Source organism: Pan troglodytes, chromosome 13 (assembly GCF_028858775.2).
Source record: "Pan troglodytes isolate AG18354 chromosome 13, NHGRI_mPanTro3-v2.0_pri, whole genome shotgun sequence".
Taxonomy (NCBI): Eukaryota; Metazoa; Chordata; class Mammalia; order Primates; family Hominidae; genus Pan; species Pan troglodytes.
This window is the reverse complement of record NC_072411.2, coordinates 92,368,301-92,394,856: the sequence shown is the minus strand read 5'-3', so window position 1 is coordinate 92,394,856 and position 26,556 is coordinate 92,368,301. Positions and strand designations below refer to the sequence as shown.

General features: G+C 40.3%; 1 protein-coding gene across 5 annotated transcripts in view; it reads left to right on the top strand.

Annotated features, from left to right (window-relative positions):
* Nucleotides 1-26,556, top strand: part of HIBCH (3-hydroxyisobutyryl-CoA hydrolase) — a 140,757-nt gene that overhangs the window by 19,921 nt on the left and 94,280 nt on the right. For 3 of the 5 annotated variants that reach the window (XM_054680006.2, XM_054680007.2, XM_063791359.1), the window contains exon 2: nucleotides 14,849-14,891. In XM_054680006.2, the coding sequence (XP_054535981.1) occupies nucleotides 14,849-14,891 (43 nt within the window). Of the gene's footprint in view, nucleotides 1-5,674; nucleotides 6,037-14,848; nucleotides 14,892-26,556 lie in introns of those variants that run through there. The other 2 variants (XM_515988.9, XM_009443882.5) reach the window with 2 other exon arrangements.

The window sequence follows — 26,556 nt, the reverse complement described above, 5'->3', positions numbered from 1 at the left end:
GGGGGTGGGGGGACGGGAGAGAGAGAGAGAGAGAGAGAGAAAGAGAGAGAGAGAGAGAGAAGTAATGAACTATGAATTAGAAGTGTAATTGAAATTCAGGTAGGAGAGTTCAGTAGAGGTCACAGTAAAATACTACTGCAGAAAGATAAGACTTGAGCCTTTAGGATGAATAAATTTTAGAGGAAGATAAAAGAAGAATGGCTTTCCTGGTATAAGGAATTGCATGGGCTGAGGAGCAGTGGCAGAAAATCAACATTATATACTCAGAGATATCCAGGAGAGATGCATGTGACAGGAATAAGAGCAGGTAAATGGTAAATAAGGTTGGATAGCTAAGGTGAAGCCTTGTTTCTGTTGCCTCAAAAGTCAGTCAGTTTGAAGGGAATGTTCTAGACCACTGTTGTTTAATACAGATACAATGTGAGCTGCATATGTAATTTAACTTTTTTTTTGAGACGAAGTTTTGCTCTTGTTGCCCAGGCTGGAGTGCAATGGCGCAATCTCGGCCACTACAACCACCACCTGCCCGGTTCAAGAGATTCTCCTGCCTCAGCCCTGGGAGGAACAGCCTGTAGCTGGGATTACGGGCATGTGCCACTACGCCTGGCTAATTTTTGTATTTTTAGTAGAGACGTGGTTTCACCAAGTTGGCCACGTTGGTCTCGAACTCCTGATCTCAGGTGATCCACCTACTTCAGCCTCCCAAAGTGCTGGGATTACAGGCGTGAGCCACCGTCCCTGGCTGTAATTTAATATTTTCTAGTAGCCCCATTGAAAAGGTAAAAAGACACAGGTAAAGTTAATTTAAATACTATATTTTTTCTAACCCAATACATCCAAAATACTGTTACTTTAACATGTAATCAATATAAAAATTTTAACACTGCTTTAGTTTTTAAATGTAAATTTTTAAAAATTCAGTTCCTCAGTTATACTAGCCACATTTTAAGTGCACAGTAGTCAACTGTGTCTAGTTTTGGAAAACATAGCTATAGACAATTGTGAGATTATTTAGCAGCTTAATAATACATCAAAAGTTGTATCTTAGGAAAATTTCTTTTCAGTAAAATGCAGAATGAATTGAAGGGTGTGATGGTTGAGGGACAAGAGAGAAGTTAGATCTGGAATGAGTTACAGGTGGGTCCTAGAATGGTAGCAGTGGAGGTGTCGAGAGGATAGAACAAATCTGAGAGATCTTTCAAAGAAATAACTAGTATGGCTTGATGACTGATTGGCAATGAGGAAAGAAAAAAATGAAATCAAGTATGATAGCCAGCCTTCAAACAGCCTGAAAGGATCCTTGTGTCCGAGTATTCAAACTCTTGTAAAATCTTCTATACTGTACTGGGGTTGGTCCGCGTGACCAATAAAATAAACAGTAGTGACAGTTATAAGGTACTGTGGCTTCTGTCTTGGTGGCTCTTTCTCTGGGCTCTTTCTCTCCAGAGGAAGCCAGCTGCCACACTGTGAGCAGCCCCATGGAGAGGCCTATGTGAAAGGACCTGTAACCTGCCAACAACCACATAAGTTTGGAAGCTGAGCATTCAGATGACTGCAATCCCAGCCAACGCTTTGCAGCCTCATGAGAGACCCTGAGCCAGAACCACCTGGCTAAGTCTCGCCCTGATTCCTGAGCCTTGGAATCTCTGAGAAACAATAAATGTTGGTTGCTTTAAGCTGCTAAATTTTAGGGGTAATTTGTAACAGAAATAGATAATTGAACAATAATAAAAAAAGACAATATCAAACACAAATAAAAAGATAACCCAATTTGGCCAGGTGCGGTGACTCACGCCTATAATCCCAGCACTTTGGGAGGCCGAGGCAGGTGGATCACCTGAGATCGGGAGGTCGAGACCAGCCTGACCAACATGGAGAAACCCCATCTCTACTAAAAATACAAAATTAGCCAGAAGTGGAGGTTGCAGTGAGCCCAGATTGTGCTATTACACTGCAGCCTGGAAAACAAGAGCAAAACTTTGTCTAAAAAAAACCCAAAAAACAAAACAACAACAACAAAAACCCCAATTTAAAAATGGGCAAGAAAATTAAAAGAAGATAATAAGCATATGAAAAAGTGCTCAACATCATTAGACACCAGGAAAATGAAAATTAAAACCACAAGGAGATAACACCACACACACACCAGCATGACTAAAATTTAAAAGCCTGATAATACAAAATGTGGCTGAGAATATGGAGCAACCAGAATTCTTTATTTAAAAATTAAGATACAATTTACATACCACACAATTCACCCATATAAAGTATATGATTCAGCCAACTGTCATCACTATCCATTTTAGAATATTTTCATTTCAGTGTAGTCCAACCATCACCACTATTCATTTTAGAATATTTTCATTACTCTACCAGAAAACCCTGCGCCGCTTAGCTGTCACTCTCCAATTCTCCTGCCTCCTCTCCAACCTTAGGCAACCTCTCATCTACTTTCTATCTGTACACATTTGCTTATTCTAGACACTCATGTAAATGGCATCATATAATATGTGGTCTATTGTGACTGGCTTCTTTCATTTAGCACAGTGTTTTCCATGTTTGCTCATGTTGTACCATGTATCGATACTTCATTTCTGTTTCTTGCCAAATAATACTTCATTGTACAGATATATGACTTTTGTTTTTACCTATTCATCAGTTGATGGACATTTGGGTTATTTCTACTTCTTGGCAATTATGCTGCCATAAACATTATGTACAAGTTTTTGTGAGGACTATGTTTTCATTTATTTTGGGTAAATACCCAGGTATGGAATTGTTGGGTCATATGGTCTCTCTGTTTAACCATTTGAGGAACTGCCAGACATTTTTCCAAGATAGCTGCACTGTTGTACATCACCAGTGGTGTCTGAGGATTCCAAATTCTTCTCACTAACACTTGTTTTTTAAAAAATTATGGTGGGTGTGAAGTCATTGTGGTTTTGATGTGTATTTCCTGGATGGCTAATAATGTTGAGCAACTTTTCATATGAGTATTGATCCTTCATATATCTTTTTTGGAAAGCTGTATAGTATATTCAAATCTGTCGTCCATTTTAAAATTTGGTTATTTAAATTGTGATAGTTCTTTACATATTCTAGATAGCCTTTTATCAAATATATCATTTGTAAACATTATTCCTCATTCTATCGATTGTATGCCACCAGAATTCTTTTCCAAAATGATACAAACTCTTGAAAAGGGTCTGGCTGTTTCACATAAAACCAAACATTGATGTACCCTATAACCAAGACATTCTATTTATAGATATTTACCCAAGAGAATAGGAAACATATGTCTACAATAGATTTACACAAGAATGTTTACAGCAGCTTTATTCATAATAGCCCCAACTGGCAACAGCCCAGGAATCTATCAGGAGGAGCATAGATCAGTAAACTATGGGGTATTCATATAATGAAATACTACTCAGTAATAAAATGGAGGAAACTACCGATACACACGATATGGACATTTTGCTAAGTGAAAAATGCTATACACAAAAAGCGCACACTGTATGATTCCATTTTATATGAATTTTCAGAAAATGCAAAACTAATTGATGGTAGAGAAAAATCAGACTGGGTGCAGTATTTAACACCTGTAATCCTAGCACTTTGGGAGATCGAGGCGGGGAGATCTCTTGAGCCCAGGAGTTGGAGGCCAGCCTGAGTAACATGGCAAGAACCTATCTCGCAAAAAAAAAAAAAATACAAAAATTAGCTGGGTGTGGTGGCATGTGCCTGTAGTCCCATCTACTCAGGGGGCTGAGGTGGGAGGATTGCTTCAGCCCAGGGAGGTTGAAGCTGCAGTCAGCTATGACTGTGGCACTATACTCTAGCCTGGGTGATAGAGTGAGACCCTGTCTCAAAACAAACAGTGGTTCTCGAGACAGAACAGTGGTTGCTTCTGGGGCGGGGGTTGGGGTGGGGAAGGCAGTGGTAGGCAGAGAATGTCTGGGAAATCGTGAGAGGAAACTTTTTGGGGTGATGACAATGGTTTATATCTAAGGAATTTTGGTTACACAAGTGTATACATTTGTCAAACTCAGTGAATGTACACTTAAGATTTGTGCATTTCGTTGTATGTAAATTTTGTCTCAAAAGGGAAAATATGTAAACAAATATTTAACTCTAGGTAGTAAGACACATGCCATATTTTGGGAGAAGTAAAACGATGCTTGTAATTAACTTTGAAATGCATTTAAAAATAAGGTATTTGGGATAAGGAATAAAGCAAGATAAAATGTAAATCTAGGTAGAATCTATGTGGTGAGCACATAGGTGTTTGCTTTAAATTTTTATAATTTTACTATATGTTTGAAAATCTTCAAAATAGAATGTTAAGATAATTTTCTTTAAAGGACTGAGGTTTCTAGAGCGGGAAGCCAGAAGACGATAGCATCATTAGAAGAAATAGAGAATTTAGGAATAGGAAGGACAGCTTGGTGGAAGGTGTGGCATAACTGACAGGTCTTGATACCTATGAAGTCCTAAGTAATTTATGCACATATTTCTATATTTCAGTGGATCTTCACAAACACCTCTAATCATCAGCACATCCATTTTCAGATGAGAAAATGGAGGTTCTGAAAAGCTATATAATTTGCTCAAGGTCATTAAACTATTAGTGTGCTAGGGGTAGGACTGATTACATAATTTGCAGGCCTAGTGTAAAATGAAAATTTGTGTTTCCTTGTTCAAAAATTATTAATAGCACAGCATTAAAACAAGCACAGGGCCCTTCTAACGATGAGGCCTTGTGAGACTCAGGTTTCACACACATGAAGCTAGGGCGGCAAGGAAGATTTGAATCTCAGTCTGTCTAACAGGAAAGCCCATGCTTTTTCCAGTAAACCATGCTAGGTCAGATGACTGGTTCATTTCTGTGCGCAGTGAATGAGGCATGATGGTGATGTCAGATGGTGATGTCCTGTAGCCAGTAAATTGCAGGTAAGGAGTTCCTTCTGTGATGTCTGTTGTCTGTCCTCTTCTCAGTGGGCATTTGGTTATTACATTTGACCTAGGTTAGCAACGTAATTTTTGATCAAAGTCTCAACAGTGTATCTCTTTAAATATCAAGGTACTAAGAATAACTCCTTTCATGTGTCCTCTCTGAAATTTGTCACCGGATTTCTTCTTTCTGATAAATGTGTCAATATTTAATAGCGGCAATGAAATGTCTTCTGCTAGACATCTGGGTGGATCTGGAAGCAGAGGAACGTTTTCCTCAATTTAACAGTGGATCCTAGTAGTTGAGTTAAGTGTTGGTTTAAGAGTAAGCTACTTTCTGAATGTAATTATGCTTCCACTGATAACAGCAACTTTTACTTTAGTTGGGAAGACATATCTATTATGTCTTAATCAGACAACTCTGTCTTTGAGGAAGAGTGGGAGATCTGTAACTTTTCCCAAGAAAAATGAAAATGTCTCAATCCTAATATTAAAGGAATTCGGCTGTACTGGGTTAGGAATGAATAAACTACACCGATGTCCTTTATCAACTGTAATTCCTCTACTTGAGTCTCAAAGAATACTAAGTTTACGTTTTAATAAAAAATTACTAAAATTCCAGAAAAGTCTTTCACATCAGTCCCTGCTGGTCAAATTGGCAGGCCAAGCCTAGACAACAGGTTGCGCTTTGGGCTAAAACAGCCTCTAGAGGGCAATCTCCTTTCCTGCGAATCCGCCCTAGTCCGCTCTATCCTCCCTCTTCCCGCTCCGCCTCAGCTCGCTCTCCGCCTTCTCCCTGGCCCGGTGTCCGATCCCAGGCCCACCCCGCACTGGTCCCAGCTCCCTTCCTCTCCCTCAACTATCTCCTCCAGGCGTCGTTCTTGCCCCGCCCTTCCCCGTCGCGTAGCGGAAACGGTCGCTCTGGCTTCCTGGAGGACTTGTCATCTGTGCCCGGCGGCGCAGGACGGCGGTGGGCGGGGCTCACGCGAGGCGCTGGAAAGGTCCGGGCGATTCTCGCTCTGCTGCTTTAGCTTCGGAGTGTTTGGCGATGGGGCAGCGGGAGATGTGGAGGCTCATGTCGAGGTGAGTGAGAGAGCGAGCGGCCAAGGGCAGGCTCTTCAGCGGCACTCGCCACAGTGGGAAAAGGGCCGGGGGTGGAGACTGCTGGCGTCGAAGTTTCGAGTCGCGCTCAGAGGCGCAGCTGTGAGACCCCAACCTTGGCCCTCCCCAAGCCCCAGCCCACGTCCCTGTCTTTCCTTTCTCCCTCTAGCATCCTCTTTGCAGCAGCACTCTGGTTTTCTGCCACTCTGGCTCTTAATTCAGGCTTGTCCCCACACGACTTTAATTCTTTTGGCCTCAGTTTCTTTCCTTTCTTAAAAGTTGGGTGCAGTTTGGGGACACGGACGGATTTAGCTTAGCGGAATTGTGCGGCATGTTTTGTGCAGCCAGCACACACAGGTGCTTTGCCGGTTGCTGCACCTCTCTCTGCCCGTGGTGTGATTTTATTCAGCTTTCTTGCATGGCTGCAGCGTCAGTATAGGCATTTGGAGCTTTCAGGCTAGTGTTGAGGGACATTTAACGTGGCATGGGGGAGCATGTTTGCAAACATTGTTTAACTTTTTGAAAGTACCCCTCACTGCGCTTTGAGCTCAGCCTAGGAAATCTGGTAGCCATCATCTTTAGGAAATTAGGCTGCGTGCGTCTTAAAACAGCCCACTGCCTGGCCCTGTACTGTCATACCAGGTAGCAGCTGCGCCCACTTGAAGGGAGAACCGTCCTTATTTCTTTAAAATAAGGACGACTTAAATTACTGGATTCTTTAAGCCTTAGAGTTTGCCTTCTGGGTTTCCTGAAAAGGGATGGAGGTGTTTCCTTGACTTAAGAAGAATAGTTTCAGGGGAAAGTGTCTAGATGTCTAACACTGTATCCACAGACCTAATTCTCAGTAAATTTTTGTTAAACATTTAAGAGTTGCTTTTCTGTTTGTTTTTTTAATACCTTAAAATTAGTTGTCCTTGCACCAGCTCATGGAGAGATTTAGTAAATGCTAAGAAAATCAGTACACGTAATCGTTACTGCCGCTTTTTCAGTGTTGTCAGCAAACAGCAAATAGAGAAACAAACTGGAAAGACATGTTTGTTAAAGTTGGCTGACTTAGGAAAGGATCTGTCATTTCCACAATTCAGCTTGGCTTTCTTCCACCCCACGTTCCAAGATGCAGTACTCTGTAGGTGAGGCCAGGACCATTTTGGGGGCTTTGATCTGAGATGCCTTTTCCAGACTCAGCCCTGAAGTGGGTATTATCCTAGAAAGCAGAGGCCAAGATGGTCCAGTCCACAATACCCTAACCCACAACTGCATAAGGGAATAGGGTGCCACGGAAAGTGTTTCTGAGAGGAAAAAAGGCCTTGGGCCATGGTTGACAGTGTTGGGCAGCCCCACTTGAACTCTGGCCTCCCTTGGCTTCTTCGGTACTGGCCTACTTTTCTAATGCCACTCTCCACCGCCTCTCCTTACCCCAGTGCCAGTTTAGCTCTTGGCCTTTTTTTTTTTTTTTTTTGGTTCCCAAATCATCTCTCTTAGGGTAACTCAAATTTTTGTCTAACCTGACTTGCCCTGAGCTCTAATGCTGGTCACAACCCCCTGAATGCCTCAGTTGCACCTCATATATAAATTTGCACTTAAGGGCTAGGCACGGGGGCTCACACCTGTAATCCCAGCACTTTGGGAGGCCGAGGCGGGCATATCATCTGAGGTCAGGAGTTCAAGACCAGGCTGGCCAACATAGTGAAACCCCGTCTCTACTAAAAATACAAAAAAATTAGCCGGGTGTTGTGGCAGGGCCCTGTAATCCCAGCTGCTTGGGAGGCTGAGGCAGGATAATTGCTGGAACCTGGGAGGCGGAGGTTGCAGTGAGCCGAGATCGCACCACTGCACTACAGCCTGGGCGACAGGGTGAGACAATGTCTCAAAAAAAAAAAAAAAAAAAAAGGAAAAGAAAAATAAATTTGCACGTAAGTATAACCCTTACTCTTTGTCTCTCTTGGCACTATCATTCTTCTAGATTCTCAAACTTACCTAAGTTCTCCCACACTCCCAAACCTTAACCTCTTCCTGTGGATTCAGATTTCAACAGTAGTCTCAAAGTTAATCACTTTTTCCTCTTCCCAGTGTGAATTGTTTCTGTATAAGATTGCCAGGTTAATCTCGCTAAGGTTTTACTTCAGTGCCTGCCATTCTTCTCAGAAGCTCACAGAGGTGCCCTTCTGCTTATGCAATTAAATACAGTTTTACCAGTCTGGATTTCACAGATTTGGCCCCAGTATATTCATGGATGAACAATTACCTACTGTTCTGTTCTACTTGCTGGGAAGCACAGTTCTAGGCATTTCTATTATCCTGTAGCCACTCTGGACTACTTGGTGTTCCTACTGTTCCTTATGTAGGGCCCTTGGAGTCTGAAAGGAGAGCAGATAGGAAACACATAATTAGACAAAAGTAATTTTTGATTACCAATTCTGGTAAGTGTCTTAAGGGACAAGTACAGTTATGAGAGCCAGATTTAGATAGGGAGAGGGAGTCAGGAAGCCTCATCAGAGAGGTTGCTCTTCGCTGGGTGTGGTGGTTCATGCCTGTAATCCTAGCACTTTGAGAGACCAACATGGGAGTTCAAGACAATCCTGGGCAATATAGCAAGACCCCGTTTCTACAAAAAATAAGAAATAAAAAAACTAGCTGGGTATGGTGGCATACGCCTATCCTTCCAGCTTGGGAGGCTGAGGTGGGAGGATCACTTGAGCCACAGAGTTCAAGTTTACAGTGAACTATGATTGTGCCACTGCCCTCCAGCCTGGGCAACATGGAAAAACCTAGTCTCTAAAAATAGAAATAACAGGAAGAGGGTACTTTTAGGTTGTTATTAGGCCTCATTGCCTTTTCCATCTCCTCCATCCTCTGCTGAACTGTTTTGTTTTGGTTCTTGCTCTTTGCCTGTCTTCTCTTTTACTTCTAGTTAGTTGTTTCTTAGTTGATCAAAGGCTCAATCTTTGTTGCTCTGTTAGGTTGTTTTCTGTGTTAGGAATCATGAGCCTGAATGCAGAGGCTGAGAAGGAAGCATTGAAAGATGCTGGCTAGATGGCCCCATGGGGGACTGGTGAACTGGAGAGAGTGCTCTAGAGAGAAGGCAGCTTCTCAGCCCCAGCCATTGTTACCCTTATAGAATATAGACCCAGGGTTTCCATTATTACTGATTTTTCTGGAAAACCTGGAAAAAGTGCAGTTTTAGGTGAAATGTCTTGATTTTTAAATGTTAGTAGTTTTTTTCTGTTTTTCTTCTTTTTAATCTCTACCATTCCATCCAGATAATGTTAGTAGTTTTAAAACTGCTCGGCTGGGCATGGTGACTCAAGTCTGTAATGCCAGCACTTTGGGCGGCTGAGGCTGGAGGATCACAGCCCATGAATTTGAGACCAGCCTGGGCAACATAGACTGTCTCTCTACAAAAAATTTAAAAATCAGCCAGGTGTGGTGGTGTGCGCCTGTAGTCTTAGCTGTTCAGGAGGCTTGAGTCCAGGAGATTGAGGCTGCATTTGAGCCCATGTATCATACCACTGCACTCCAGCCTGGGTGACAGAATGAGACCCTGTCTCTAAAAATAAATAAATAAATAGAATACAGAAATAAAATGCTGCTGACCAATACCACAGTTACAGTTGGCATCCTTCTGGCAATTAGTTTTCAACTGCAGCCTTCTCATTTATTCCTTACGGAAAGCTGAGAGATTCCAGTGTCTCAGTGATTGTACATGCATGTGGCATAAGATATACCTTTAGTTCTAACTTTTCTTTCAACCTCTAGTCTCTTTCTTCTGTTGACTATTTCTGCTTATGTCAGTACAAATTCAAATTCAAAATTGAATTTGTATTTCGTCCTGCAAACCAGCTAGCTTCTTTCCCTGTCTTTTCTATATTCTCCTGGTTGTCCTGGCTTGAAATCTTAAAGTCATTTTTGACATTCTTTTCCATTGAGTTTTTACTTTATAAAAACTCTTAATAATATCACTCCCTTCTGTTTCCACATCTGCTGTTCTTCATCACCCCATGCCTAAATTATTGGCCTCCTGGACTTGATTTTCTGCTCTGTTCACACCTTGCCTACTTCTGGGATAATAATTTTCACTAAGCACTACTTTGTGATGTCTTCTTCCTGCTTAAGCAGTTGCGTGTAGTTGTTTAATTTCGTGAGGCCATGTTTGTTTTATTGGATAATTGCAAAAAGTTCCTGAGTGATAAAGTTCTCATCTAAGACAGTTGTTTATTTAAACTTCACGCATCGTAACCACCTGGAGGGTTTGTTAAACACAGATTTCTGGGCCCCACAGTTTCTTGTTCAGTAGGTCTGGGGTGGGGCAGAGAATTTCAGTTTCTAGTCAGTTTCCAGGGGATGTTGATGGTACTTGTCCAAGAACCATACTTTGAGAATAACTGTTCTAAAAAGCCAAGTTGACATCAGTTGAAGGAAATAAGCCTGATAAAGTTAATTAAGAAATTAGAAGTAGCAGGCCGGGCACAGTGGCTCATGCCTGTAATTTCAGCACTTTGGGAGGCTGAGGCGGGCGGATCAAGAAAGAAGTCAGGAGATCATGACCATGCTGGCTAACATGGTGAAACCCCGTTTCTACTAAAAATACAAAAAATTAGCCGGGCATGGTGGCAGGCACCTGTAGTCCCAGCTACTCAGGAGGCTGAGGCAGGAGAATGGCGTGAACCCGGAAGGCAGAGCCTGCAGTGAGCCGAGATTGCACCACTGCACTCCAGCCTGGGCGACAGAGAGAGACTCAGGCTCAAAAAAAAAAAGAAGCGGAGATGTGCATGCCCTCTTCCTCTCCACCAGATGGCAGTTTTGGAACCAATAGAAAAGAAAGATCATAAATTCAGAATTACCTGGGGACACTGAATTCTCAATTACATTTTGAGGTATAAAAGCTAATATCAAATTTTAAGTGACAGCTGAATTTGAATTAGAACGAATGGGCTGGGTGCGGTGGCTCACACCTGTCATCCCAGCACTTTGGGAGGCCCAGGTGGGCGGATCACCTGAGGTTGGGAGTTCAAGACTAGCCTGGCCAACATGGAGAAACCTCGTCTCTACTAAAAATACAAAAATAAGCCGGGTGTGGTGACGCATGCCTGCAATCCCAGCTACTCGGGAGGCTGAGGCAGGAGAATTGCTGGAACCTGGGAGGCAGAGGTTGCAGTGAGCCGAGATCGTGCCACTGCGCTGCAGCCTGGGTGACACAGCAAGACTCCGTCTCAAAACCAACCAACCAACCAAATGGAAGCAATGTGATTATATAGTATTTGACAAGGAATTTGGTTGTGTTGTGTATATATATATATACATATATATATGTATATATATATTTTTTTTTGTAGTAACTGGTCCACAGATTTTTGTGACCTATAAATACTGTGTACAGTGGCTTTGTTTGATAGGTTTACATTAACTTTCTTTGAGTTAAATAAAATTCTGTCTTATATATAAAACTGGGACTTGGAGTTAGTCCTGAGTTCTCTTTGTTTACTTGTTAAAACACTGCAGTTAGTACTTAGGCTGTTACATAATAGTTGCAAATCTGGCAACACCCTCTTGAACCTTGAACCTACATTTGGGTACTGGCCTCATTAAGGAATCCAAAGTCATTCTGGATTTTTATGCTTAAAATCTCCAGAAAGATAAAATTGAGTCAAGTTGAAAACATTTTAGACGTGGTGTTTTAGGGTAGTGTAGTTCACACTTTAAAAGTAATTATGAAAACCTTATTTAGAAAGTATCCCTAAATAAGATATGATCTGTCACTTCAGTTTCATAATTATAAAGTGTTAGTGTTGATTTTTAATGACAGCTTCGTTCTTTGAAATCATTTAGGGGAGCTTCAAACAAAGTATCTGTGCCTGTGCCCCACCTCCAGAGTTTGATTTAATTGGTCTTAGGTGTGACCTGGGCTTTGGAATTTTTAGCAGTCTCCAGGTGATTTTTTTTTTTTTTTTTTTGTGAGACAGAGTCTCTTGTCACCCAGGCTGGAGTGCAGTGGCACAATCTCGGCTCACTGCAACCTCTGTGTTAGAAATACCAAAATTGTTAGATAACTGGTGCTGTGAAGAAAAGTCAGCACGGAGGCAAAAGATTTATCAGCAAGGCCATTTTTACTTTCTGCAGAAAGGGTCCCCAATCGCAGATGGAACAATGGCGAGAGCACACTTGACAAAGGAAAAGCAGACATATTTATCCCTTACGCATTTGGGTTGTCCTTAATGCTGTGTCCTGCATCCATTGGCTGGAGTGGGACCTCACACTCTTAAACTGATACCCAATATGCTAATAGCCTAAATAGGTAAGTGCAGGGAAGAACAAAGAAGTTGCTTACGAAAGGTTTAAGGAAGCAATAACATTTTTAAATAAGGAAGGGGAATAGGCTGTGAGCTGGAACATGCCCGTGAGCATGTCCAATAGTTACGTAGGATAGGGCTTAACAAAGAGTTACTAGCACAAAGCAAGGAGGCATGAAGAAAGTTAGTCTTTAAAAGAAATTATTTCTAACAGTTATGATTTATTCTTTAACAGGAAGAAAAACTTTGAAGAGGAAACTTTTTACTTTCTACACTCTGCCTCCCAGGTTTAAGCTATTCTCCTGCCTCAGCCTCCTGAGTAGCTGGGATTACAGGCGCCCGCCACCATGCCTGGCTAATTTTTGTACTTTTAGTGGAAACGGGGTTTCGCCTTGTTGTCCAGGCTGGTCTGAAACTCCTGACCTCAGGTGATCCGCCTGCCTTGGCCTCCCAAAGTGCTGGGATTACAGGCATGAGTCACCATGCCCAGCCGAGTCTCCACGTGATTCTAATGTACAGACCAGTCTTGGAATTACTGGGCTACATTTTACTTGTGAGACAAATTCAAAAAATGCGAGTTCAGGAATGTGAATTATGACTGACTTAAACAAATAGGTCGTTTCTCTCTTTTGTATAGTATTATTCAATTTGAATGTAATATTAAAAAGACATATAAATTCTGAAAGGCAAGTTGGATTACAAATATTTTTATAAATTCAGTCATCCAAGTTGTTACAAGTGGTAACTGGTGATATTGCCTTTTGTGAAACCTCAGGCTGTTGGTCTTCATATAATCTCAGAGTATTCTTGAAAAATTAACAGATTGTCAGTTTATCAGTTCCATTAGTTGGTATATGTATCTGCACATGTGCACAGCCCTTATCAGGCTACTGCAGCTACTGATTCTAGCTTTGACCTCTTTCCATAGATCTTAAATTTAGCTTCTTAAACAAAAAGCATGCATCTTAGTATATTCTAACTATAGTGTTTTTATTTGCACATCTGTCATTACGTTGTGGGTTTCTCGAGGGCAAGAGCTATGTCTTTCAGGAAATTTTTTAAAAAGCCCAAAGCATAATGATACAACTTGATGAATTTTCACAAATGAAACATACCTAAATCACCAGCACCTGGATGGAGAAACGAGCATTCCAGAGGCCCTCCTCATGCCTCTCTCAATCACTGCCGTTCCCGGTGTTGTCTTTTACTTTCTTATTATAATTTACATAAGGCACTTGAGTACACCGTCCTGAAGTTTATAGCTTAGTGAACTTATACCTGCAGTCCTGTAATCAGCATTGGGATAGAGACAATTTCCAACATTCCGTGTTTGTTCATGCCCCTTCCCAGGTGCCCCCACCCTCACCATTCTCATGTCCATTATTAGTGGTCACTTTGGTCAAGCTGTGTCTCAGGCTTTGTATTCCTAGCCCAACAAGCACTTTTAAGACAGCAAAAAATAGAAGTGTGTTGTGTTTATTGTTTTGTAGCCTGCTCTCCTTTTGTGATTATTTGTCACTACTTTTCCATGTTAGTATTTTTAGTGGTTGTGTAATGGGTGTATTAATAGACACAGTCTTTAAAATAATGCTCTACTCTTAGACATTTACTTTGTTTTCAGTTTTTCCATCCTGTAAATAATGTGAACATATTTATCAATCAGACTTTGGTCATATTTCTGAGATTTCCCTAGTGCAAATGCTTGCGGAATTAGTGGATTGAAGGGTGTGATCATTTTAAAGGCTGTGGATTTGTATTTCCAGACTGTTTACCGGAAAGGCAGTACCAATTTATACCTCTCTCTAGTGTCTGAGAATGCTGTTTGTATTGCATCTTTAACAAACCTTTTTTCTTAAGATTAATGACTTTATTTTTTAGAGTAGTTATAAGTTGATGGAAAAAATGACCTGCAAATTTGAGCAGAAAAGTTTGACAAATAATAAGGACATGTATCAACCATTACAGTATCATACAGATTAGTTTCACTGCCCTAAACATCTCCTGTGTTTCAACTGTTCATCCCTCCCTCCGTCCCCCAAACCCCTGGCAACCATTGATCTTTCTACTGATTTCATAATTTTGCCCTTTTCAGAATATCATACAGTTGAAATGAGAGTATGTAGCCTTTTCAGACTGGCTTCTTTTGCTTAGTAGTATGTATGCATTTAAGTTTCGTCCAATTTTTTTTGTGGCATAATTCTTTTTTTCATGGCTGAATAATATTTTATATGGTTGTATTGAAATTGGTTTGTCTTCCAACCATTGAAGAACATCTTGGTTACATCCACATTTTGGCAGTTATGAATAAAGTTACCATAAAATTCATGTGCAAAGTGGCTGTACCATTTAATGTTCCTACCAGCAGTGAATGAGAGCTAAACCTTTTAAAACTTTTTGTTCTGGTAATACCTTTTAGAAGAGGCTGAAACAAAAGGTGATATACTATTTGTCAACTGAGACATGACTACCCACATTACTGTTCTCATTGTTTTCCACATTTGTTTCAGGTTTAATGCATTCAAAAGGACTAATACCATACTGCACCATTTGGTAAGTTTTGTGTTTGTTTTGCTGGCATTATTTGTATGTGTAACTTAAAATGTCATTGTTAGAGAAGTAGAGAAATACTGGTATGGCAGATTTCCTTGACCTTAGGTACATCATGGTTCTCAACTGAGTGTCAAGACATGGCACACGTACCTTGTAGGAGGTGGCATAAGATTATGGTTAAAACCATGGTTCTTACAAGTCAGAATGCCTGAGTTTAAATAATGGGTTCACTACTTAATCTTGGGTGGATTACTTGGTCTCTTACAGCTTCCCTTTTGATATGTATAAAGTGAGAATAATAATAATATCTACCTTAGAGTGCTTATAAATGATAAATAAGATAATTGTATTAATCAGTGTTCTCTAGAAGGACAGAACTTATAGGACATATGTATATATGAAAGGGAGTTTATTAAGGAGAATTGACTCACATGATCACAAGATAAAGTCCCATGATAGGCCGTCTGCAAATTGAGGAGCAAGGAAGCCAGTGATGGATCAGTCTGAGTCCCAAAACCTCACAAGTTGGGAAGCTGACAGTGCAGCCTCCAGTCTGTGGCCAAAGGCCCAAGAGCCTCTGGCAAACCACTGGTATAAGTCCAAGAGTCCAAAAGCTGAAGAACTTGGAAGCTGATGTTTGAAGGCAGGAAGCATCCAGTGCCAGAGAAAGATGAAGGCTGGAAGACTCAGCAAGTCAAGTCCTTCCAACTTCTGCCTGCTTTTATCCTAGCCACTCTGGAAGCTGATTAGATGGTGCCCACTCAGACTGAGGGTGGGTCTGCCTCTCCCAGTCCACTGACTTGAATGTTAATCTCCTTTGGCAATACCTGCACAGACATACCCAGGAAAAATACTTTTCATCCTTCAATCCAATCAGGTTGACAGTCAATATTAACCATCACAATAATGCATTAAAAAATCTAGCATAGTCTTTGGGAGGCCGAGGTGGGTGGATCATGAGGTCAGGAGATCGAGACCATCCTGGCTAAGACTGTGAAACCCCATCTCTGCTAAAAAAAAATACAAAAATTAGCCGGACATGGTGGCGGGCACCTGCAGTCCCAGCTACTCAGGAGGCTGAGGCAGGAGAATGGCGTGAACCCGGGAGGCAGAGCTTGCAGTGAGCCAAGATGCGCCACTGCACTCCAGCCTGGGCGACAGAGCGAGACTCTGTCTTAAAAAAAACAAAAAATCTAGCATAGTGCATGGCATATGACAGTCATTTTATACATGTTAGCTATTACTGTAATGGTACCTTGCAAAGTTAAATATCCAAAGTTTATCAGATTATAAGGAAGAAATAAATTTTATTCACTTTTATATCTCTTATAGAGGCTGACAAGTAAATTGCACATAAAAATAACAAGTCATCTGATATCACTGTATTCTAGGTGGTATTGTAAGTACTTTTCATGGGTTAGCTCAGTTAATTTTCACGATAGTCCTCTGGGGTACATACTACAGATCTCTTATTTGCAATTCTAAAACCTCAAAACCAAAAGTTTTTTGTTAGTTTGTGGTAAATACATTGGCAAAATCTGACCTGGATGTACTTGAAGCTCTTTTAGTTTTTATCCTAACTAGTGTAAACACTTATGGTTTGGTGCATAAATATAAAAACCCTTTATTACTATGTAATCAAGTATTACAAGGACCTAGACTCCTCTTGGGGTGTTTTATGAAGTATTTAGTATGTACTATTTTCCAAAATCTAGAAAATTTTAGGAATTAAGGGATTGTAGCCTTATCGCTATATAACAGGGCAGAAATTGAGGGACAGGGAGGCTAAGTAACATGCCCAAATGTCACACAGCTAGTAATTATGAGGTGTGATTTGAATCCTGGCTATCTGTTTTCATAGATTTACTTTGTACGCTCTATAGCCTCTGACAGAGTGGGCACTACGTAACTATTGCAACTGTGCCTCTGTTAAGCCTAAGTGGAGATGGGGATACGAAGCCTGGCATATCCCTTCCTAACTGTGTTAGTCCATTTTCTGTTGCTTATAACAGAATACCTAAAACTGAGGAATTTGTAAAGAAAAGGAATTTATTTCTTATAGTTAGGGAGGTTGAGAAGTCCAAGGTCAAGGTGCTGCATCTGGTGTGGGCCATTTTGCAGGTGGGACCTCTCTGTAGAGTCCTAAGGCAGTATAGGACATCATGTGGCAAGGGGGCAAAGTGTGCTAGCTCAGGTCTGCCTCTTCCTCTTATAAACCTACAGTCTTACTCCCATAATAACCCATTGGTTCATTAACTCATTAATCCATTAATTTATGAATGGGTTAATCCGTTCATGTGAGCAGAACTGTCATGCCCAATCACCTCTTAAAGCACTCACCTCTTAGTATTGCCACAGTGTGGATTAAATTTCAACAGGAGTTTGGGAGGGGGCAAATACTCGAACCATAGCACTACCCTTACTTATTTTATTCAGCTGTTATACATGGAGGTTGAGGAGTTTCCTAGAAAAAAAACTAGGAGCAGTGTCAGTGACTCAGACATAAGTACAAAGGTGGAATGGGAAGACAGGACAGAATCCACATCATATGGGGACTATGGTGACATGGGGCAGAAGACACCTGGAAGGAAGATAAAGACTCTCAGGGCCTGGGGGTTGAATAATTCTGAATCTCAGTGTTTGCTTTTATGAGTGCCTCAGGGGTAGAGAAGATGTATCCCAAGCAATTCTTCTGTGGCCTTTCTGAGACAGAGAGAGAGAAGGAGAAGGAGAGGGAGAGATCCTTTTTATTTCATGGTGGAGTGATGGAAGTATGCCATTGATGGCAGTATTGCAGGCAGAGTTATGAGAAGTGGACAGGATTATTTTGTGTTTATAGTGTGACATTCACGGTGACCCTTCCAAGATAGAAGGTAGGGAATAGAACCCAAAAGGGAGGACAAAATTCTGCATTTCTGCATATAAGGTTTGTCAAGCTAATGAAAGCCAGTGGAACCTGTCAGTGAGGCCTCGTTTGTATCTGTAGACTAATTTGGACATATTCTTACTACGAAAATATTCAGGGAAATATTTTTTTTTCTTCTTTCTCCATAATCTATTTTAAACTCTTTTTTTGTTTGTTATTGTTTGAGACAAGGTCTTGCTGTGTTGCCCAGGCTGGAGTGTAGTGACATTAGCTTACTGTAGCCTCGAACTCCTAGGCTCAGGTGATCCTCCTGCCTTAGCCTCCCGAGTAGCTAGGACTGCAGGTATGGACCACCAACCCCAGCTAATTTTTAAATTTTTTGTAGAGATGAGGTTTCTGTGTTGCCCAGACTGGCCTTGAACTCCTGGGCACAAATGATCTTCCTGCCTTGGCCCCTCAATGTGCTAGAATGATAGGTGTGAGCCACCATGCTGGTCTATTTTAAATTCTTAAACAGCATTTTAATTTAATATGCAAAAGCTCATTTAATTTTGACCTGGATATGGAGAAAACTTCTATTTTCGTTTTCTTTTTGTCCTTTTAGAAAGTAGTATTCAGTATTGAGGGTATAGTGTTTGGAGTGCATGAAATGATACTGTGTATATCATTTTCATGACAGCACACATGTTCTTATTATGATGTCCAGATGGTGTCCTAGAATTATTAATAGTCCTTTTAATCCTATATCTGAATCTCTTTTCCTCCACATCTAGATTCCTAGTTCCCAAGAATATAGTAGATGATAGTGTTTTAGTCCCTTTGAGCTGCTGTAACAAAACCGTAAATTGGGTAGCTTATAAAAAACAAAATTTATTTCTCATGGTTCTGGAGGCTGGGGAGTTCAAGATCAAGGGGCCAGCGGATTTGGTGTCTGGTGACGGCCACCTTCCTGGTTCATAGACAGCCTTGTTGGCCATCTTATCTCTCTGTCCTCTTGTGGTAGAAGGGGTGAAGAAGCTCTCCAGGGTTTCTTTTATAAGGGCATTAATCTCATTCATGAGGGCTGACATAACCTAATTACCTCTCAAAGGTCCCACGCTTATGCCATCACCTTGGAGGTTAGGATTTCAACATACAAATTTTGGAAGGACGCAAGCATTCAGTCTGTAGTACTATACAAGCTAATAGTTAGCTTCTTAATATTTCATGGATGCTAGCAGAAGACGTGACACTCTTGGATTAGAAAAAATAGAATTTTTTATGAGTGGCACAGCGAGCTACACTGAGCAAGGTTTCTCTTGCTTAAGCCTCAGGGGAGTGATACAGAGGACCCATATGAGTGCCTGCATATGCAGTATATTGCATGACAGTACAACTGTCATGCAATTTGGGAAAACTGCTGGTTTTAGTAAGCTGTAAATAAGTCTGCTGTCTGTCCCAGAGGAAGACATTACCTTCTTCTTCATGGTGGCTCACAGCAAAAACCTTCTTCTTCATGGAGTCTACAGCAAAAGACCTTTTTCTTCATGGTGGCTACCTTGAAAATGACCCAGGCAAGGAGTGGTCAGGCCCTTGGGTTCATGGCATACCTATTCATAGCACACCCAGCAGTACGGTACAGAGAAATTTCCAGCGCTTATGCCAGATTGCATCCCTCAGCGGCTAAATTCCATTTCTTGACCTAGGTAGTGGTTACAAGAGTTTTGCATTATAGTAATTGACTAAGTTCTATATTATACGTTCGGTGGTTGTCTGTGTGTGTGTTTTGTTTTACCATAGAAACATAGAAAAAAAAATAAGACAGCTTTATCTGTAGTAGTGACATGGGAAGATGACCATGGCAAGTTGCTGAATTAACAGTGGGAGGTGCAGAATAAGGTATGGCATTCCATTTTTGCTAATAGTTTATGGAAAAGTGCCTGAGAAAGATAGACACTAAATCAGTAGTGCTGCAAACCAGGGCAACTTTGGTTTTCACCATTTTACCTGTGGTTGCCCCCTTAATTAAAAACAAAAAATCTTACTGAGATTATGGGTTCAGCTGGCTGTGGGAAATCTCTTTATTCTGCTTATTAAGAAAATGTTATATTTTATTACCTGACTTTATAGAAATAAGTTTTTAAGATAATTTTTTTATTATTTTACAGTTTTAGATCTATTGAAAAGTTAAAAAGATAGTACAGAGTTCTTACGTACCTCTCACCCAGTTTCCGTTTCCCCTAATGTGATCCTACATTGCTATTATGGATTGAATTGTGTACCCCAAAATTCATATGTTGGAGTCCTAGTCCCCAGTACCTCAGAATGTGACCTTATCTGGAAACAGGGTTGTTGTATATGTAATTAAGGTCATAATTGAGTAGGGTGGGCCTCAATCCAATATGACTGGTATGCTTATAAAAGGGAAATTTGCAGATAGTCATGTACACAGGATAATGTCACGTGAAGATTGGAGTTATGCTGCCACAAGCCAGAGAACTATCCGAAGCCAGAAAAGAAGCCTAGGATAGTTCCTTCCCTAGCACCTTCAGCAGGAGCATTGCCCTGCTGACCCCTTGATTTTAGACTTGCAGCCTTCAGAACTGTGAGACAATAAGTTTGTGTTGTTCAGACTCAAAGTCATCTCGGACTCATCTTGCTCATTCTCATTTCCAATCAACTTCCAAGTTCTGTCAAACGTTTCCTTAAAAGGATTCCCCCCTCCTTTTCTTTCTATTCCTACTGTTAATCCTCTGTACCTAATCACTCTTTAATCTCTTAACTGGTTCCTCTACAACCTCAACCACCGCATTTTGCCTCACATACTAATGCTAGCATATTATTTTTTAAATATATTAAAAAATTACATTGAAAAAGTTTTAGAGACTTTGTTTTGCCAATGGAATAAAGATTACACAAGACCACACAGTTAGAGAGACTTAAGGCTAGAACCCAGGATTTTTTTGTGCTTCAATTCTAACACTTTTTTTTACTAAAGCATACTGTGTCTTATAAATTCCAGCACAGGGATACATTATTTGTCCTATTTTATCTCTAAATGCTTTAGTTCTTTATACTTTGTTTTAATCTATAAGTTGCTTCAGTTTCTTTTGGAGGTAGAAGAGATCATAAAACTTGGAAATCAAAACAAATGTTGGTTAAAATAAAACTGCTGGTTTTACAAAAAAAATAAGTTTGTGTTGTTTAAGCCGTTTAATTTGTGGTACTTTGTTATGGCAGCCCTAGCAAACTGCCTACTATTCTTACTATGGTACACTTATCAAAACTGAGAATATTGGTTTCGTGGTTTGAATATTTGCCCGCTCCAAAACTCATTTTGAAATTTAATCCCCAGTGTGGATGTATTGAAAGGTAAGGCCTTTGGGAGGTGATTGGGTCACGAGGCCTCTGTCCTCACGAAGGATTAATCCATTAATTGATTAATGGGGTTATGGGAGTGAGACTGGTGGCTTTATAAGACAAGTAAGAGAGATCTGAGCTAGCATGCTTAGCTTCCTTGACATATGATGCCCTGTACCTCCTTGGGTCTCTGCAGAGTCCCCACCAGTAAGAAGGCCCTCACTAGATGTATCCTTTTGACTTTGGACATCAGCCTCCATAACTAAGGAAAAGAATAAATTCCTTTTTTTTTTTTTTTTTTTAACAAATTACACAGTTTCAGGTATTCTGGTGTGAGCAACAGAAACTTAACTAAGACAATTTGTATATTACTGTTAACTCCAGACTTTATTTGGATTTCACCAGTTTTTTTCCATTAATATTCTGTTCCAGAAATCAATGACACTGCATTCACTTGTCATGCTTTTTAGTTTCCTCTAGTCTGTGATAGTTTCTCAACTTATCTTTCCATATTTTTCATGCCCTTGACAATTTTAAGGAGTAGTGGTCAGGTAGCCTGTAGAATACCATCTCATCTGGGCTTGTCTGTTGTTTTTTTCATAATTAGGCTAGAGTTAAGGTTTTTGGCAAGAATATGACAGAGGAAAAGTGCCCTTCTAATCTCATCATATCAGGGAGTATTTGTGGGTTTTGACAAATGCATCAGGGAGTACATGGTATCTACATGACATCATTGGTAATGCTAACTTTTATCCTTTTGTGTAAGTGCCATTTATTGTTTTCCACTATAAAGTTACTATTTTTCCCTTTCGTGCTCTGCTTATTGAAAGCAAGTCAGTAAGTCCAGCCCAAACTCAAAAGGTGAGGGGACAAAGCTCTGTCTCTTGGAAGGGAGATAACTACATATGTCATTTAGAATTCTGCAAGGAAGATTATCTTTTCTCCTCCATTTATTTTTTCTGTGTGGACTCATGGATATTTATTCTTTGGGCTATCATCTAATATCAAATTATTGATTGCTTCATTGTTCCAGTTCTGGCCATTAGGAATTCCTTCATTTTGGCTTTTGTATTTCTTTCATATGACCCCATCCTTTTAATTTTTTTTTTTTGAACATTTCCTTTCTGGTGCTAGAAGGTGTGCTCTGGACTGATTTCGTGTTTTCCCTATCTTAGTGCTGTAATCAGCCTTTTCTCTAAGGAGCTCTGGTTGCCTTTATTGGAGAATTGCATTTGGAAATCAAGATCTAGACTCTGGGAGTGCTCTTTGCTGCTGAGTGTCATGGCTTTCTCTCAGAGGATAGAGCTAGGGTAATGTATGTATCTGTAATAGAATACATATACACTATGTACTTACCCATGTATTCATGCATATCTCTAATTGTTTCTGTACTTTTTCTGTATATGTGTATTAAACTAACATGAGTTCATAGTGATGTCTTTGTCTTTAATCCAGTACCATAGGTCAGGGTTCATTCTGTCTTTCCCTTCTTGTTCTATCTGTAACTCTACTCCTGACAGTGAGAGCCAGGCTCCGTTACTTACTAATTTAAACCTAGTATATATGCAAAGCAGTTGCAGAATTGTTACCTGCTCCCCGCTACCATGAAAAGCCATGTTGGTAGAGTACACTGTTGATGTACAGTTCCTTTATCATCCATACAGTTTTCAGTCATTTCACTGATTTCCAAAGTTAGTTAGCTTCCTTATCACCACAGTCACTTCACTGAGGTTATGTCATAATGTGTAATTCAGTTAGGTTCTGAGAAGGAAAAAATCCTGTTCCCCGCAACGACTAGACTCCCCTGTCAGCCAAGGGGACCCCAGAGAAAGCTTAAAAATGAGTTCCTGGCCAAGATGGAATGGGAGCTTGGACACACCTTGTAATACCTCCTCCCTTGTTAGCCACCATTAGGCTTTCTTCCCTAAGAGTTAAACAGAAACCAGCTGAAATTTTCCCCTGCTGATTTCAAGCAACTACCTGACTATTGTTCCTTCTTTTTGCAGTTTTGACACAGCAACTGACCAGCATTCCTTCCTAATAAAAGACCACTGATGATGGAGTGGTTCTGGCCAGTCTATGTAGGGAGGCTGCACACAGTGGGCCTCCATTTCCTCTGCTTCATCTTTTGATGTATAGGGCCTAATTGTGATACATTTACTTGTTAAGTCTCCACCCCAGAGTTAACATGGCATGCATGTGCATACATGTTAGCTTACTATACATGCATGTGCCTCCTGTTCGTGAATATTCATAGCCCCTCCTGTAACCTGTTGAATATGTTTATGTAGCCAGCCAGTTCAGCATAAATTCCTGTTTCCCTCACTAGGAGTGCTTGCTCTTGGCTTCTGCCAGAGGCTGTGTTTCCCAGCCTGTGGGATGGTCAGCCTGCAGGCTGCAGCCCTTTAGGAGAAGTAAAGCTCTCTTTTCCAAATTTATGAATCTTCTGATTCTTCAGTTGACAGTTCATTTGTCATAGTCTGCATTCCATATTGGAATTCCCTGATATCCTAGGTAATTTTTTTCCTTTTTAAAAGATAGCTCATGCTATGGTTTGAATGTACGTGTCCCTCCAAAATTCGTATGTTGGAGCCTAATACCAAATGTGATGGTATTAAGAGGTGGGGCTTTTTGGGAAGTGGTAAGTCGTGAGCACCCCACTGTCACGGGATTAGTACTCTTATAAAAGAGGTTGAAGGGAGTCAACTAGTCCTCTTTGCCCCTTTCCTTCCTTGTGCCATGTGTGGACACACAGAACTCATGCAAAATGGGGTCTCACCAGGCACTGAATCTTGAACTTGAACTTGCCTTGATCTTGATCTTGAACTTCCTAGCCTCTGTAACTGTTAGAAATAAATTTCTGTTCTTTATAAATTACCCAGTTTAAGGCATTTTGCTGTAGCAGCAGGAATGGACTAAGACAGTTGTGTTTGTGATGTACATTTCTGTGAGTTTTGACAAATTTATAAATCATGTACCCACCACCCCAATACATGCAGAGGAGTTCCATTCCCCTAAAATTTTCCATGCTTCCCCTTTGTAGTCAGGCACTACTCCTTCCCCCAACTCCCTCTCCCTCCTCTGGGGATTGAGATTGACTGCCTTTTTAAATTTTCCTTTTCTTTTGTCCCCACTTCCTTTTCTTCAGCTGTTGTTGACAAACACTAAGGTCCTTAGGCTATGGTCTTGAAGTGCTTCTCTTTTGAGATGAAGACTTTTATTTAGTGGGCCTCTATTTCCTTCCCCCACTGGAATGAGACTTTATCAGAACCCTAGGGCTACAAGCTTGAGGGTTTTCCTTCCCCTCCCTGCAGATAAAGCCTTTTGTTCTGATGGGAGATAAAGGGAAAGGATTTAGCAGTGACCTCTGTTTCCCACCTGAGCCAGCACCTCTGGCTCCAGTCATCCTAGCCTGGTTGGGTTCCAGGAGGACAGTTCAGCAAGAGAGTGGGAAATGTTAACTAAGATTAACATTTTAAGTTAATCTTTCTTATGACTTATGCCCCTGGTAAGCAGGGGTGGCTGCTTCACTTCCATTTCCAACATTCGTGTAGATTTCTCTTTTGACTAACTTACAGCCATTCAGACAGACATGTGTCTGATCTTTGACAAACCTGACTAATGGAGCAATGACAAAAGGATTCCTTATTCAGTAAATGGTGCTGGGATAACTGGCTAGCCAGATGCAGAGAATGGAAACCGGACCCCTTGCTTACACTATATACAAAAATTATCTCAAGATGAATTAAAGATTTAAATGTAAAACCCAAAGCTGTAAAAACCCTGGAAGACAACCTAGGCAGTATCATTCTTGACATAAGAACGGGCAAAGATTTCATGACGAAGACGCCAAAAACAATTGCAACAAAACCAAAAATTGACAAATGAGATCTAATTAAAGTAAAGAGCTTCTGGACAGCAAAAGAAACTATCAACAAACATACAACCTACAGAATGGGAGAAAATGCAAACTATGCATCTAACAAAGGTCCAATATCCAGCATCTATAAGAAACTTAAATTTATAAGAAAAAAAAACCCCATTAAAAAATGGGCAAAGTACATGAAAAAACACTTTTTAGAAGAAGATAGACATGCGGCCAACCACATATTAAAAAAAAAAAAAAGCTCAGTATCACTGATCATTAGAGAAATGCAAAACAAAACCATGATGAGATACCATCTCACACCAGTCAGAATGGCTATTGTTAAAAAGTCAAAAAATAACAGAAGCTGGTGAGGTTGTGCAGAAAAGGGAATGTGTATACACTGTTGATGAGCGTTTAAATTAGTTCCACCATTGTGGAAAGCGGTGTCGTGATTTAAAGAGCTAAAAACAGAACTGTCATTCGACCCAGCAGTTCCATTACTGGATGTATACCTAAGGGAATATAAATTGTACTACCATAAAGACTCATGCACACGTATGTTCACTGCAGGACTCTTCACAATAGCAAAGGCATGGAATCAACCTAAATGCTCATCAGTAGCAGATTGGATAAAGAAAACGTGATACATATGCACCATAGAATACTATACAGCCATAAAAAAGAAGAAGACTGTGTCCTTTGCAGGAACATGGAGGGATCTGGAGGCCATCATCCTTAGCAAACTAATGCAGGAACAGAAAACCAGATACCGCACATTCTCACTTATAAGTGGGAGCTAAATGATGTGAACACATGGACACAAAGAGGAAAACAACAGACACTGGGGCTTACTTGAGAGTTGAGGATAGGAGGAGGGAGAGGAGCAGAAAAAAATAACTGTTGGGTTCTAGGTTTATGTGACAGTCTGTACAACCAACCCCCACGACATGAATTTAACTATATAACAAACCTGCGCATGTACCCTGAACCTAAAATAAAAGTTAAAAAAACAAAAACAAAACCTTAACACTGTTTCCTAGCATTTAGAAAAATAAAAGCCATATGTATCTATCTGTGAAAAAAAAGTGTCAGACTGTTTCAGGTTCTGTAAGTTTATCCTTCCCCAGTATGTTTGTTTACTTATACTCAAGAATATATCAGATATGTGTGTGTGTGTATCAGACTTTGATCATTGTCAATGTGATTACAAAATATATCTTACTGTTGCTAAAGTTTTTATTTGAATTTCTCTTTACAGAAACTGAGAAATTCAAATGAAATTGAAAAGACACAACTTTTTCTGTTGTTTAAGAATTGTTCCTGTAACTTTAAGTGAATATAAATTATTTCTATTTTTATCTGATAATTTTAACAAAAATTAACTCCAATATTAAATATGCAACTTGATTTCATAAAGGAGAACTTAAACGTTATATAAATGTGTTGCTTAATGCAGTCAAAATATGTACTTCTAGGTTCTATTAGATTTTTGCTAATAAGTGTGCTGTTTAGTTTTAATTGGCATTCTCCAGTTAAAATTTTCCAATTTCAATTTTCAATTTTACATTGCACACTTTTCCCGTGCGAGGTTT